The sequence below is a fragment of the Carassius carassius genome, chromosome 28 (genome assembly GCF_963082965.1).
Source record: "Carassius carassius chromosome 28, fCarCar2.1, whole genome shotgun sequence".
Classification (NCBI taxonomy): Eukaryota; Metazoa; Chordata; class Actinopteri; order Cypriniformes; family Cyprinidae; genus Carassius; species Carassius carassius.
Genome location: NC_081782.1, coordinates 14,872,907 through 14,888,921, shown reverse-complemented (window position 1 = coordinate 14,888,921; position 16,015 = coordinate 14,872,907). Strand labels below are relative to the sequence as shown.

The 16,015-nt window shown below is 36.7% G+C and overlaps 1 protein-coding gene across 5 annotated transcripts in view; it reads left to right on the top strand.

The window, feature by feature from the left end:
• Positions 1–654: 654 nt before the first annotated feature.
• The window catches only part of ulk2 (unc-51 like autophagy activating kinase 2), a 32,240-nt gene continuing 16,879 nt past the window's right edge, over positions 655–16,015 (top strand). For 4 of the 5 annotated variants that reach the window (XM_059514510.1, XM_059514509.1, XM_059514508.1 and 1 more), the window contains exons 1-6: positions 655–1,641; positions 4,003–4,095; positions 4,613–4,654; positions 12,336–12,368; positions 13,315–13,351; positions 15,573–15,746. In XM_059514510.1, coding sequence (XP_059370493.1) covers positions 1,552–1,641; positions 4,003–4,095; positions 4,613–4,654; positions 12,336–12,368; positions 13,315–13,351; positions 15,573–15,746 — 469 coding nt within the window. In that variant the 5' untranslated portion in view covers positions 655–1,551. The remainder of the gene's footprint in view (positions 1,642–4,002; positions 4,096–4,612; positions 4,655–12,335; positions 12,369–13,314; positions 13,352–15,572; positions 15,747–16,015) is intronic. The other variant, XM_059514507.1, reaches the window with a different exon arrangement.

Below are 16,015 nucleotides of genomic sequence, written 5' to 3'. Positions count from 1 at the left end.
GGAAAACAAAACATACCAATTGTTTTCACACAATGTATAGATATTTTCTAGTTTTAAGCATAAGCTGACTTAATTTAGATATTTTTTAAAGTAAATGTATCTTGATTTATGAATATGTAGATAATTGAAATGGAAAACGACAAAAATGCTGTCTGTTTTACCACCAGAGGATGGCAATGAGGCCTGTAATGTCAAAAGTAAACATTTTTGTTTTTATTTGCGTGTTCATACGGACAGCCACCGCGAGGGGGCGCACCAAGCGCTGTCATATTGTTTTTGTTCCATAAAAAATAAATTAGCATTGGAGTCTAGCTCTCAGTGCAGTTATTACGTTTATGTATTTATTCAATCTTATTAATATTTCAAATGCATGTTTTTCTTGAACATATTAGGCATAATTACCCTTAATATTTCTTTCTTTCTTTCTTTCTTTCTTTCTTTCGTAAGTATTTATTAATGTACATTCTGGTGGAAAATAAAAAATGTTTGCTTTTTCACAGCATCGTAAAAAAGTTATTCTCTTTTGTATAGCCTAGTGTTTTCCTGCCGAGCACAAGCTTTGTGACGCGAGTGGGACTATCTCTCGCGGCGGAGGTCGACGCACTCGTGTGCGCGGAGGAACACGCTATGATGGTCTACTCCTGTAAGAGCTCTGTCATTGTAATGCAGCAAGCTGTGGTCATGGTCAGCCTCTCGGAACGAACTGAAGACAAACGTTAATTCCCCTTCTCGTAACGGATCGTGCTTTTAACGTCTTTTCCTGCGTCTCTTAAAACTGACACACTGATGTTTTCCTGCATTGTCCCGCGAGATCGAAAGCAGGACAGAGGGGTGAACTGAAGAAATGGTGTACCATTAACTATCATATGGATTTGAAGCAGAAGGACAGATGACCATTGCATTAAGCGAATAGGAACGCTCGCGTCTTTTAGGAACTGACCTGTCATTATAAAAGCGGCACTGCTTGTCTATATGTAAAGTAGATGTCGGAACACATCTAGATATTATTTATTACGATTTATCTTCTGCTGTTGTAACTGTGAATAGTGTTGGATTTCCTCTGGCTGTCCTTTTCAGCCAGCTAGCGATGGAAAACTCAATGACCCTCCGCGCCGCTGTTGAGTTAACGAGGCACTATCACAGTAAGAGACAGAGGGCGTTTGCAACCTCTTTCTTTTGCTTTAAACTGAACTGACATTATGTAGCTTGGAAACTATATAGGTTTGAGATTTATTAATAGCTATTTCTTTTAGCTAACGTCTTGTTAACGGGGTCAGAGAGCGACAACGGAGCGAGTTACGTGCATCCTGCGCACCTAACGTCAGCTAGTAAACTTCACATTTAGCTTTTCCTTTGTTTTGATTCTGACGTCTTCTTGATTTTAAGCCAGCCAACTGGGAAACTCTCAAGTGTCGCCTTTCTCATTGATAATTTGGGGATGTCTGGGTTCTCGGACAGACTGTCGTCTGGATTAACGCGAGTTTGAAGAACTTGTCCCTCACAGCCTTTCCATCACAAGCTGTTGTGTATCACCGGACACCTGCCAAAAAAATGGAGACGGTGGGAGACTTTGAATACAGCCGAAAGGACCTCGTCGGACACGGAGCCTTTGCAGTCGTCTTCAAGGGAAGACATAAAAAGGTAATGTTAAATAAGCGCATGACTGGCGCGAGCCCCTGCGACTGAGCATCATTATTCATTGAAAATCTGTCTAGTTTATCCTATTTGCATCACAGGAAGAGAGGCATTAAATCTCAAATTTACATGTATTAAATGCATTTTAATAGAGAAATATAGATTTGTGTTGTGCATGCATTGTCATTTTTGCACATCTCTCGGTCATAGCAGTTTTTGACTAGAAAGCGTGGGTTGTTTTTATGTAACGTGTGCTAGAATAGGCCACATACTGCTGGAGTCATTCATTCATAAAACAGCCGTCTGACGTCAATAGGACTGACCGGTCTACTTGTAGGTTTGGGCAGAGGGACGGAACCCACAATGTGTTAGGATTTTGTGCTTGATTTTTACATTGCCTAAATACACAAAAACACACTGACTTGATGTTATGAGGACATTTGCAAGCCGCTTAAACATAATTGCACAAATTAATGAGTGTCTGTGTTTGCTATTAGTGTTTTTTTAATTACTAGTCCAATAGTAATTAGATCCATTTTCAGTACCACTATAAAATATTCAGTATATATAAAATATTCACTATAATATAGTGAAATTTACTAGAAACAATTTGGGATCAATGCTACGTCTAATAAACAAGCATCTTGAGTTGATAAGATGGAATACTAGTAACTGTTGGGATTTGAATTGGAGACTTTGGTACAAATCTGAGCAAAATTAGAGGCCTCCATCATTGAGAATTCATCTGAAACATGAGACACGTGAGATTACTGGGTCGTTTTCTCATGAGAAACATCTGAGAAGCATGATACATCTCCAGTTTCTCTGTTATCTCATTGGTGTCTTTGAGAAACTACAGAGAAATTAAAAAGATCTCATTTGTGATGTTTCATTCTGACTGGTGGGAATATTCTGATAGAAAAGTTTGTAGGTTAGCTGATAATATTCTCATATTCTTATATTCTCAGATCTGAAATACACCCGAGTGAAACAAATGAAAAAAGAAAAAGAAAAAATATAGGCCTAGTACAGGGTCTTGGTTCAGTCCAGCAGTCGTTGATTGGATGAAGACTGATCTGAATGGGATTGGAGAAGTCCAACATATGTCACCATAGAGGAGCCTGTTTTTTCACCACAAGATTGAGTTTTGACATTTTAATTAAAAAAGAAAAGGTCAAAAAATATAAAAACTGTAATGTATGTACAGATAAATTCCACCAAAAATCAATAACATGCATTTAGAAATGAAATTTATTTCCATTTCATACTGACTTTAACAGCATTAAAACTCTCTAGAATGTAAAATGAAAATCAGGCATCAGAACACTCAACTGTACAGTTGGAAAACCTATTCTAATCAGATCAAATGCTATTATTGGCCCACACCTCTATGGTCAATGATTTATTGTGGATCTGTTGATCATTACAGTTGGTTATCTCTGCATGTTGCATATACTGTATGTTTGTGTGAGATAATACTTAATGTATGCACAATATGTAGTACAATATCAGCCTGTGACTATATATAGCAGGAGTAAGCTGATACATATCTCATCAAAAGCAGCTGACTCAATACTACCAGTGAGACAGTTATTTTCATCCTACAAATGTATGTAATGTATGATGTTCATAATCACACATGCTTATGTCCGCTGATCGATGCATTCTACCTGGGAAAACATGCAGAATGATACAGGACATAAATTAGACATCTATGTTGTGCATTCAGTCTCTCATTCCTTGATTAGATGTGATATTAAAAGCAGAGACTCTGAATGCTCATCTACTGAATGGGGTCAGTATAGAAGCCAGTAGCATTTTCTCTGGGTTGCCTTCACCACGCTTGGCTGAGTTGGTTTTCAGCGAGGCGAGATGAACGCAGCCGCTCTTGCGTGCTGCCAGCATTTGGCTACAGCACAGTGTGCCGCAGGAACATCTCCTATTAACCTACATTTACATGAAAAGCATCGTTCTATTCATGGATTTCCACTCTGAGTTGCAGACACAGTTTCTTTAAGATAGTGAGTGGCCCTGTGGAATCCCACCTTACACAAATGTCCTTCCCAAAGGCTAAAATCCCAACTATTGTCTCCGCTTTATGTGGTACCAGGTCAAAATGTTGAGAAATATATGCAGAATGGATGCAGCAAATTGGCTTTTGAAGCAAATGATAGTGTGTATTCAACCAAAGACTCCTACTTACAGGGTTAAACAGTCAATATTCTCTCTCTCTCAACTCTTAATTCTTAAAATGTAAGACGTAAATGCTTTGTAGGATTCATAGTAATGTAATTAGGCCGTGTAACCCTCTTCTGCCATCCTGCCTAATGATGATAATAATTGCCCTCTTTTGTACGATATTTGCAGAAGACTGATTGGGAGGTCGCCATCAAGAGTATTAACAAAAAGAATCTCTCCAAATCTCAGATTCTGCTTGGCAAAGAAATCAAAATTTTAAAGGTGAGCTGTCATTGTTGGTTTTCTTTTTTTTTTGTATTAATAATACATTAGTTATTTAATGATAAAAAGATTTCTATTTCAAATCAGTGTTGTCGTTGTTGTTTTTTTTAAAGAAACTGTATATCTGTTTCTACAAAATGTTAAGCAGCGCTGATTTCACCAATGATAATATTAAGAAATATTTCTTGAGCACCGAATCAGCATAATAGAATAATTTCTGAAGGATCATGTGACACTGAAGACTGGAGTAATGATGCTGAAAATTCAGCTTTGCCTTCACAGAAATAAATAACATTTTAACTTACGTTAAATCTTAATAATATAGTCTTTTTTTCAAAACATCTTTCTAAACCCAAACTTCTGATTGAAGTGTGTACTATTTTTTACAAATATTGTTTGTTATATTTGCAATTTTTTTATATAATACTTTATATTACAGTATGTATCCGTCTTTAATTCTAATATTATCTTTACAATGCCACAGTATTTATAGACCGTGTTTATTTTTTGTTTACAGGAACTCCAACATGAGAACATTGTGGCGCTGTATGATGTCCAGGTAATGCACTTTTACTCTTTTATTGCTATAATCTGTGAATGCTTTATCCGTACTTACTCTGGTGCCTAGAACTGTTAGTGCTGTGTTACTATCCACTAAGAGCTCTGAGGGCCTGCGGGACTGGCCCAGTTCTTATATAACATCACCATTCACATGATAAGTCACATGATCTGTTCTTGACTAACCCCTGCTGTACATTGCATGAGACCACTTTGAGAATATCTTTCTTTAATGCTAATAAAGACATTAGAGCGGACATTAATTGCAGTTATATAAATCCTAATGCAAAAATACATTGTGTGTATTGTTAGCAAGCTAATTCATCCATCAATACCCAGCGCCCCTCTTTCTGCATCCCACCAGCAGGCTCATACAGGGGGTGGGTTTGTCTCCTCTGGAATGGTGTGGGCTGCCATTTCGTTGGTCCAAACCCTCGGCTGACAGAGCAGGCACTGTTCTGAAAGGATGTTGACGTCTACGGCAGGATCAAGCTGTGGTTTTAATTATGGCTGTTATGATTCAGTCACCTATACACCTTTGACATGTAATGCTTCCCAATATAGTGAAGAGAGTCGTTAAATATCCTACTCTTCCCACGCAGCATGCTTATATAACACTCCCACCCGACACAGACCTGCAGGACCCCTCATTCTTCAGTTAAACATGCTTGTCTGTATCAGTTTTGTGCTGAACGCTGCAAGACTTTTGGTCTACTCCAGGAAGACACTTGAGGAGAAGAGTGTTTTCATGTGTAATCTATCTCTCCTGCAAGGGCAGAGAGGTCTGAGTGCACTACAAGCCGTTTAGATTCATTTCGCTGATCGTTCTTGAAGATACACTGTTTATCTTATTCTTTTAGTTGGCTGTGACAGGTAGTACCAAACTCTGTCCCATTTGGGCCGAGGTGTGTTTTTCCTCCCTGTGCTGAAATTGAGAAGTAGGTGTCAGTGGTGACGTGCTGTAGCTGTTGATCAGCTGTTTTTGGAGACACGCATGCTGCGTCGCTTGTAGTCAGGTGACTGTAAATACATTTATGCAATGCTGAGATCTGCGAACTCCTGGCTTCTGAATCACATGGTCAGTCTGACCAAGGTGGAAGATCTTAATTTACCCTGCAAGATTCAAGTCATTCCACCCCTCCGTACTTCAGCTGTTCTTCTTCCAGGAAAAGACACAGATATCTGAATCATGTTGAATACTCACATGGGTTTGTGCAGGGAGGGTATTTGAATAGTATTTGCATCAGAAATGTTATGCAGTCATAAACATATTCTCTGTACTCTATGTGAACAATTATTGTTACGAAATCCATAAGGCAATGCAAACAAACATTACCATAAGGTGCTCTATAGTGGGTGTTCAGTGACAATATTTACATTTCAAGAGCAAAAATCTAAATAAATAAAAATAAAATAAAACCAGCACATTAATAAAAAAATAGAAATATTTTAATAGAATATAACAAAAATAGAAATTGAATAAAAAATAAATACTACATGATTTATATATATATATATATATATATATATATATATATATATATATATATATATATATATATATATATATATATATATATATATATCATATATTAAATAAATACATATGCATACTGAATATATTTATATGATGTATACATAAATACACATACATGTATATATTTAATAAATATATGTTATATATATGTATATTCATATTTAATATAAATCATACATAAGATGAATACACACACACACATGTAAAAGTGAAAAAAAAAAAAAAGTGAAAGTGACTTGACATTCAGCCAAGTATGGTGATGCATTTAATCCATCCAAAGTGCACACACACAGCAGTGAACACACACACAGCAGTGAACACACACCCAGAGCAGTGGGCAGACATTTATGCTGCGGTTCAGTGCCTTGCTCAAGGGCACCTCAGTCATGGTATTGCCAGCCCCAAAACTTGAACCCACAACCCTAGGTATGTATTTATATGTAAACACAAACGTTTATTTTGAATGCAATTTATTGCAATTAATTGCTTTAAAAATCCTAATATATAATTCAAGCACTTTTTTAAGTTAGTGCAAAGGGGAAAAAAAATCATTTTCCAGCTTACACCTTATGATGTTATAATACAATTATATTAAATACTTTTCTAATTACACTAAAGTACTTTTTTCCCCAGTGGCAGTAGTGTTCTTTGTGGTGGTCTTGTTTAGTACTCACAAAATTAGTTTGGATCTCTAAATCTAATATAGCCCTTCATTCTTGATTTAATGAACTCACTCACTATCTCACTTTGCAGATCTGTCACTCTCACTATCTTAAGACACTGTATATACAAAGCAAGTGTATACCTGCTTGTTTGCTCCTCAAATGAAATATATGGCCATTTACCTCAACGGGCACCAAGAGGCATATACTACAGAAGAAAGGTGACCTTTCTCCAGCACACCTCTCATGATGGCAGCACGGAGCCCTGGGGAATATCGATGGTGCTCCCTTCCAAGCCCAATTACTCTACCGTGGACTGTTTACAATCCACTGTCATTAAAGTTGTTAGGAGGATTGACTTTCTTTGTACCCAGCCAGAGGTGTCTAGTTAAATCATAGCAACAGGGAGCACTTGCCCTTTCACATTTAAGCTGTACTGAGAGAGGAGGCCCTCAGATCCCACTACGCCACATGGAGCATATGCAGTGTGGTAGCGCTCCGGGCCAGACCTGCAGCTCCGATAACGATCTCAACCCACATGATGAAGAAGTGTGAATGGAGGCTGCTTGTGATTAATGCCAGCGTTAGTCCAACTTCACACGTGCATGCTTGTTTAGAGCGCGTACACATGTTGAGATGTTGAAGTGTTATTGAGCTTTTCCTCAATGGGAATCTGTACCAATGGAACTGAAGATATCTCAGCAGCCATTTTAATTACAGGCTTGCAGTGAGAGCTGAGCAGCTCCAGCCAAACGCTATTCAGTGATGTCCCTGCCCTGTCAGAGGGAGGCTGGAGACCTGCTGTAATAACAGGGTGGTGATTCTTCTTCTGCCTGACACGGGTTTACTTGTGCTTTTCCTTTAAAGGGATAGTTCACCCAACAACTCATCCTTAGAGTTGCACAGTTAGTCAAAATAAAACCAAAAATGCAATATGTTTTAGTGTGATCCTAAAATCGCAAAGGCTACAATTTAATTATTTTAATTACAATTTAACTATTTTTTACTCTAGTTTTTACATTTATTTTTACATAGTAATATTTCTTATTTATTTAATAGTAACGCTCCAGGTTTGATGTGCTTATAGGGCTACACAATTAGGCTAAATTTGTTTTGATTCAGTATCAATATGACTATATAATAATAATAATAATATAATAACATGAACAATTATTATTGTTATTATTTTATAGTTATATTGATATATAGAAATTTCTGCAGCCTAGAAGCATAGCGCGTTTTAAATGGCAATTTATGTAATAAAATCTATAATATGTTTTTTTTCTTCATTCCAAGTCTACATATTGTTATATTTTATGTGGAACATAAAATTCCGATTGATTGATTGATTGATTGATTGATTGACTGATGCATGTATGTATGTCAGTGGTGTGTAAGTCAGTAGGGTGTTTGTTGTTTCGGACACCACCAATTTTCATTGTATGAATAAAATCAGTTGAAACATTCTTCAAACTATCCTTTGAAGAAACGGAGAAGTTTTGTTCAGATATGCAAAGAACATGTAGATTTGCAAGGAAAGGGAAATTTGTACGGAGATCAAAGGGATGGAATAATTCCGGCTACTTGGAAACATGGGAATGAGGAGTGGACGGGGCTTTGAGGCAGGGTAGGAGGAGTCAGAGTTGTTTATGAGTCACATGTGCATGAGACAATCATATGTCAAAACAAAACTTGAACTTCCTGTTAGAGAACAGTGTGTCCCAGTGGAGGACGGATTGACTTGTTGTCTTCAGTTTTCTGAGAAGAAGGGGAGGGATGAATGCAAATGCAGACAATGAGCAGTGAGTGTTGTTTGCAAGAAAAGAAAGAAATACAGCCTGAAAACATCTGGAACCTGTTAATGTTTTCCTCGAGAGCTGCCTGCAGGAACTAACAGCTGTTCAGCTAATAGGCCTAAGTTGTGTTCACAATGTAGTATAATGCTCATTGCCATTTAGAAATGAATCCATTCTTTCACCTTTTATTGTAATAGCGCTCTCTAAATGTCCACCCTCATTTCCACCAACATGTCACCAAGTGTAGGTTGTCTGTTTATTTACCAGCCTTTCGTGGGTTGTAGACCCAAGTAAACATGTTTATTTGTCTTTATCTCTTAATACTGTGAGGTTCATGGCCTTGCCACTAGCAATATGATGTGCTGATGTTATTCACTACCTGTTTCTGCTGATACACATTCTCTAGTGTGTCACTCAGAGCTCCAGAGACATTGCTTTAGAAACATTCTCGTCTAAAAGGACAGTATGTGTATATAGGCTCACAACACCTCAAGTATTCATTACAGCCCTAGAATGTTCTGTTCCCTCATCATGTAGATAACTAGAAACCGGTTTCTAAGAAGAACACATCCACCTCTCGCAGTTGGTCACATATGTGGTGTTTCTCAAACATTCATAATTTAAAGCCATGTTTTGGCTGCTTTCCATCTATGTAATCCAGCACGTCTAGTTATGATGCAATACTCTCACAGCCTGGCTGGACCGTGCTGCTTTTTGACTTCATATCGTGCCTGTATTTTCAGCTTGTGTTAGCTGTGAAGATATTATTGGAGCGCAGCTCTGGAATCTCAAACTCATTGAGTTTGTTTTTTGTCAATGGTGCTTTGTTGTAGGGTTGACCTAAGAACAAAATTAGGCTTCTGTAAGATAGCAATTTTAATGTCTAATTTAGTGATGAACCAAAATGATTTTTTTTTTTTTTGCATGCAAAACATCTAACTGAAGATTTAAAGTTTTTATTTAGGTAAAAACTGAAAATGAGATTTTGGTTATTAAATTGGGTATTTGAACTCATTATGCTCTTTATAATGTCTTGTTCACAGGTGATAAATTAAACCAGTGACAGTAAAGTTCTAAGGCATTGAGTAGCAAATTTTACAAATTGCTACTCTAGCATAATTTTTGGTCGGGGTAAAGTGTGACATGTTTTTGTTGTCATGTTTACCTGATTTAGCTAACAAAATAAACACTGTCGGAAAAGCAATGATTAAATGTCACTCTTTCAGTCAACAGTTTGGGCTATTGAAAACTATTTCATCCAAAATTATTGTTATTATTATTATTATTTTTTATTTTTTATTTTTTTGCTGTTTAACCTGATTATTATGGTTGTTGGAATTCTGATGCAATGGAAGTCTGTTGTCAAAATTGCTGTTATTGATTTATTACACAAAGTAACTAATGTTATATGCCTCACAGAAGTAGCAGCACATTGTTCTTCTGAAGCTCTTAAAGTTTCAAAATGATGGTTTTGTCCAGTGTTTGGTAACTGTCTGACCTATTTTTTATATCCTTGTTTACATGATAAATATTAATTACATTACCACTGCTCTTAAATCATAATGCATATTGTTATGCAAGAGCCAAAGTGGAATCTCATCTCTTGCCAATAGTAAAGAATATTTTGGCAGGAGGAGATCAGGGCGGCACTAGTGTGTTTGGACATGTGGTTCTGGACCCATAGCTGTTTGTTTGTCTTTTCCTGCCCACATTGGTCAACGGTTCCTTTTGCACCTCTCATCAAATGACCCGTGTTTTTGTTTGTGCATATCATGCTCAGGGCCATTTGACTTCAGATGAAGTCACAGATGAAGGGGTCAAGTTCAAGAAATGACTGAGATGTGATGGCAGCATTAATGATGTCCTCGAGTTTATCAGCCCCTCCTCCCATGAGCTGCTTGTACATTTTGATTTAATTTTATGAAGACAAATACTTTTTTTTTTATTATTAGGAATGTACTAATATTAAAATTGTTGTTGATACTGATAAGCCAATAATGATTTTTGCTTAGCAGATATTAAAAGTTTCAAAATGTATCACATATTTTGTCTAAATCAAAATTAAACACTAAAAACTAAAATCAATCATTTTAAATGCTACAGGTACAAGATTATATGGAGCCCCGCACATAACATGCAAGAAAAAATAAATAAATTGTGTGCACTATTACTATTGCATTCCCTCGATTTGTTATTGCGTTCACTCCATTTGTTAAATGATTTAGCAAATCGAGTGAACGAAATAGTAAATCGAGGAAACGCAATAGTAATCATGTGCATGTTTTAGTACATTGAGGGAACGAATTAGTAAATCATGCACATGATTTAGCCTAATATTTTTTCCTGCATGTCATGTGCAGGGCTCCGTAAGATTATGCTTAGCTGTGTTATTAAATTATTAGTAATAAGAATCCACCAGCATGAATTTTTACCAAACACTGAAACAAAAAAAAAAAGTTTTAATTTAAACAAAACCAAAAAGTTTCTGTTACTAAATTTGGCCAACTGAACTCGGTATGTAGTTAAGTGTGCCATGTTCTCTTTAGATTTTTTATTTTAAATCAGTAAAAACATAGTAAAATGAGCCGCATCTCGATATTTAATCCCAAAAAATGTCTTTATTGTTCTTCTAACATAATTTTTGGTCATGGTTGTATCTCATCTACGTTGTGTGTAGAAAATAGAAACTAATTTGTCATTGCAGAAGTGCTGATTAAATGTCAATAATTTCGGTTCTTCAAATTTTTTCTTGGCAAAAATCTATATTTATTTTTTGTTTTGCTGTTTTGGCTGAATATTTTTGCGAAATGTCAGTGTATTGCTTGTTATTAAGGAATAACTTTTATAGCATCTTGTTGGCAGAGGTAACACAAGGGAAATTGGTACAAAACTATTAAAAATGAGCAACACTGACCAATAATCAATATGGTACAATTATATTTCACACCCCATACATGCACCAAAGAATTGTTCACAAGAAATGTACATCCCTAAACTAAATGGAGTCAATTCTGATTTCATTTTGACTTTTGAGGACCCTGTCATTTTTAAAACTTCATAAGGAGTAGCAGGGATTTTGAGTATTCAGTCATCTTGAATGGGTGAGGTAATGAGATACAGTGAGGAGGAACGAGAGGTAATGTGATTGTATACCGCTATGACAAGCTCTTCCCACACACACTCTCCACAGGCAAGCACTTATGAGCAGCACATAAAATGGCCGCGCTTTCTTTGTTAATGGCCCAGTCCATTACAACTGCATTAATGGGCTGCCAACATCAATTCACTAGAAGTTACCATGAATTATACAATTTTGAGATGGGAATGATGGAGGAAGCTCTGTAGATTGGTGGCTTGTCTTGTTTATTGTAACACCCCACTTCCTAGAAAAGAACAGGGGTCTTGTGTTTGTATTTGGCCAGCATTCAGAATTGAATTCCTTAAGTATTGACACAGCAGCCCTAATAGCTGTTATGATGCTAGTGTATCTAATCGGTTTCAACAACATGAGGTTTGCATGCCAGGATTTGAAACGTGAGTCGTTTTCACTTACGCACGTGCCTGGATTTCCACAACCACCTGCTTGCTGGAGGATATGAACCTGTGTGCAAACAAATCAGTGCCATATGTTTGCTGTTATGTGCTGTTTCTGAGTAAAATTATGTTTCTTGTCTTTTTTCGTTTTAGGAAACGCCAAGTTCTGTATTCCTGGTTATGGAGGTGAGCATAAAGCATGTATTCACCCCACTTTCTCTCCTCTCTCTTGCTTCTCATTTCCACACGCTCTTGTTTCTGTCATAAGGCGCCTAATCTTTCATGGCTATGCTTTCTAGTATTGCCCAACACTGCAGTCTCTGAAGGAGAAACAAACACATGAAGAGGCCATACTAAAAATATCCGTTCAGGGAAAGCTGCTCTCAAAAACAATTCTAGAGCTTCAACATCAACTATCTTTAGTGTGTAATATCAGTCCAACACTTCTGATGTACCTTATGATAATGTAACCTGCTGGCTTTCTGAGTATTGTTTATTGGCACCTGCGTGTGTGTGACATGAAGAGGGTGTTTGTGCAAACAGGTCTGCTTCTGAAACACTCAAAGTCCTCAACACCAGAGCCACTCACAATTGGTACACGCTGATGCAATTTGCTCTTTGTGCATGCACACGTGTCCAAGTCAAGGAAAATATTTCATAGTTAATAAAATTGTGAAAGTTATGTAAATGAATGAAATATTAAAAAGTATAAATCAGGGTTACTAACACTAAAACCACAAAAAGTTACCTAAACTTTAACTGAAATCAAATATTGTACAAATATTATTAACAAGGCACCATTTCTCAGTTTTATTTCATTTAACCTGATATAATGAAAACAGAAATAAACAGTTAAAACTCATAAAAATGCATAAAAAGCAACAAAATTAATTAATAAATAGAACATACTAAAACTAAAATGAAGTACCATTTAAATTTAAATTGTATAATATTCCAAAATTCAAATGAAAACCGAAAATAAATAATACTGTTATAGGTATTTCTAGAGACCTTTTATTTCTATCTGCTCGGAAATATATAAGAGTTAAAAATGGCTCTTTTTGATTACTCCTATAAAATGTATTGATTTTAAAGTTGAGTTTTATTTTTCTCTGTTTGTTTCCCCTTCAAGTACTGCAATGGAGGAGACCTGGCAGACTATTTGCAAGGTAAGCAGATTGTGATCATCTGGTCAGGAGTGTCAAATAAAAAAAAAAGCATTGCAACACATTTTAGAAAAGTCCATCTATAAATAGGTTTCTTTGCACATTAAATAGAGAAATGAGAGTCAGAGCTGAAGTGTTTGCCTTCAGGGTTCAATCTTAAAACATACTTACCTCCAACACCATCAGAGAGCCACTACTGCCTCTATTATCATTTAAAGCTTTGCCCACATACCTATTGTGAATAAACTGTGAAGTCTTAGTGTTTACGAACAGTCTTTGTTCTGCCAAAGGAATCTGATTGGTCTATAAACCATGTTTTCACTGAATGTGTGACGCACAGGGCATAATAGAGATGACTCAGGTGCCATTTACTTGCCATTTACTTTACGTGCATGTGATGTTGGCTGGACTGTTACCCCTTGTTATGTTCAGATGGAGTGTTATCTTTGTTTAACCATGACAGATGTCACAGTACAGCAGGTCTCGGCCTCTCACACTTCTCCCCCTGTAGAATTATGCAACCGTTCCTTAGTTATACAACCTCACCACTACGTCAAACACTGTTTTGGGATCCGTACGAGGTTCATTGTGATCATAATTGCTTTGTTTATAGAGCAGATTGGGTGAAGGGAATCCTCTTAACAGCTCAGTGGATTACACCAGTTTTGCTCTAACAGGGGATCTGGAGCGACATCCCTGCATGTAAAACCCCTGAGCAGCTTCTGATTTTAACATTTATTCCATCAGGGGCTGAGAGAACATGACTGTGATGCTCTTGAGTGTAGTGGACATTCTTAAAAAACTAATTCATTCTAAAAAACGAATTCTGATATTATTACTCACCCGAAAAGTGCTCAGCAATTAGGATGACCTTTTGGCCAGCTTTGTAACCGTGTCTTAATTTTTGTGCATTGAAAACTTAAAACATTTGGAATTCTGCTTGTCAACTTTTTATCTATCAGTTAGAATGGGTAATCTAATCAGTAATGTTTTGACGTGTATGCCATTTTTCTAATTATTATTAGTTATTAATCTTAATAGTAGTAGTTTCTATGTGTTTATAATTACTGTATCATTTATAAGTTTTATTATGTATTTTCTTTGTTTCTTTGTAAAGGAAACTTAAAGGGAAAGTTCACCCAAAAATGAAAATTCTGTCATTAATTACTGAAACCCACAGAAACAGAAGTTAAGATGAACTCCAAGAGCTCTCTGACTCTCTGTAGACGTTCAAGGCCCAGAAAGGTAGTAAAGATATTGTTTAAATAGTCCATGTGACATCAGTGGACATCAGAGGGTCAGAAAGCTCTCGGATTTCATCAGAAATCTCTTCATTTGTGTTCCGAAGATAAACGAAGGTCTTTACGGGTTTAGAACGAGAGAGAGAGTCATTAATGACAGAATTTTCATTTTTGGGTGAACTATCCCATTAACATTTGATGAAAATTTTAATTTGTGTGTGGAAAATGTGTATGTATTTATATAAAATGAATATCAGAATACAGTTTAAGAATTTACATTTAAAAAATAACATTACAGTTATAAATGTAAATATGATGTTATTAATTTCAATACATTAAATATTAAATGCATACATTTTGTGTTGGGCCACTGAAAATGTTGGCAGGCACTAATGGCTAGGCTGGGTGTGGTGAAAAAACATGGATATTATTGACTTTTAAATAGTCAGTCTACATTTCGAGTTATGCTTACTTAGTATAAATGACTCACTGGCTATAATGAAACGTCTGTGTTATCCCTTTAAAGGTGTGGTCACTTTAGCCAAATATTAGCCATTTCAGCAATAAAGATCCATTGCCTATACAATAACCTAGTGATGTGAAGCAGAGCTCGCACAGAAGTCACTTTCAAACCAAGCTGCTTTCTGTTGGCCATCACAGCAAATTTGTGACAAACTTGCATGATATCAGAAACTGCATGGGGGAATCTTTCACCCTCACCCAAAATTTCCAATCATGTGGACTGAAATCAGTGCATTCCTCAGAGAAAACCTGCCAAACAACCTTAGTGTAAAAAAAGTTTTGCTCTTTAAAGCTAGTGAATCTGAGGTTTCTTGACACATGAAGCCAATTGATTTTCAGGAAATGTTCCGTTTAGAAGCATCGTGATTGCAAGGGTATCTGGGTAACTTAGGCTTTTATAGAATGTCTTAATGGATTTTATAGCCATGTTACTCAGCAGTACAATGTCTTTGCTCTTTCAGCCAAGGGCACTTTGCGAGAGGACACGCTGAGGGTCTTTCTACAGCAGATTGCAGCATCCATGCGCATCCTCAACAGCAAGGGGATCATCCACAGAGACCTCAAACCTCAGAACATCCTGCTGTCCTACACGGGCCGCAAGAAGTCCAGCATCAACGGCATACGCATCAAGATTGGTAACACTCTCCCCAGAGATTTACTGCTACCATTATGTGCTGTACATCTACTGTAAAATTGAGAAACTTAAAACTGGAAATGAATATCTCAGGAGGTTTGTAGTCCACTCTGCATGTCTATGTAACAGTCTATGTAATACACTTTCCGCCCTCTGATCGTTCACACAGCCGGTTCTTTGTTTCCATTGCCCCAGTCTGTGCAGAAGTTAGACGTCATGACTCTCAGACAGCAGCATGTTGCTATTAATAACACCGGCGCTCTCTTTGTT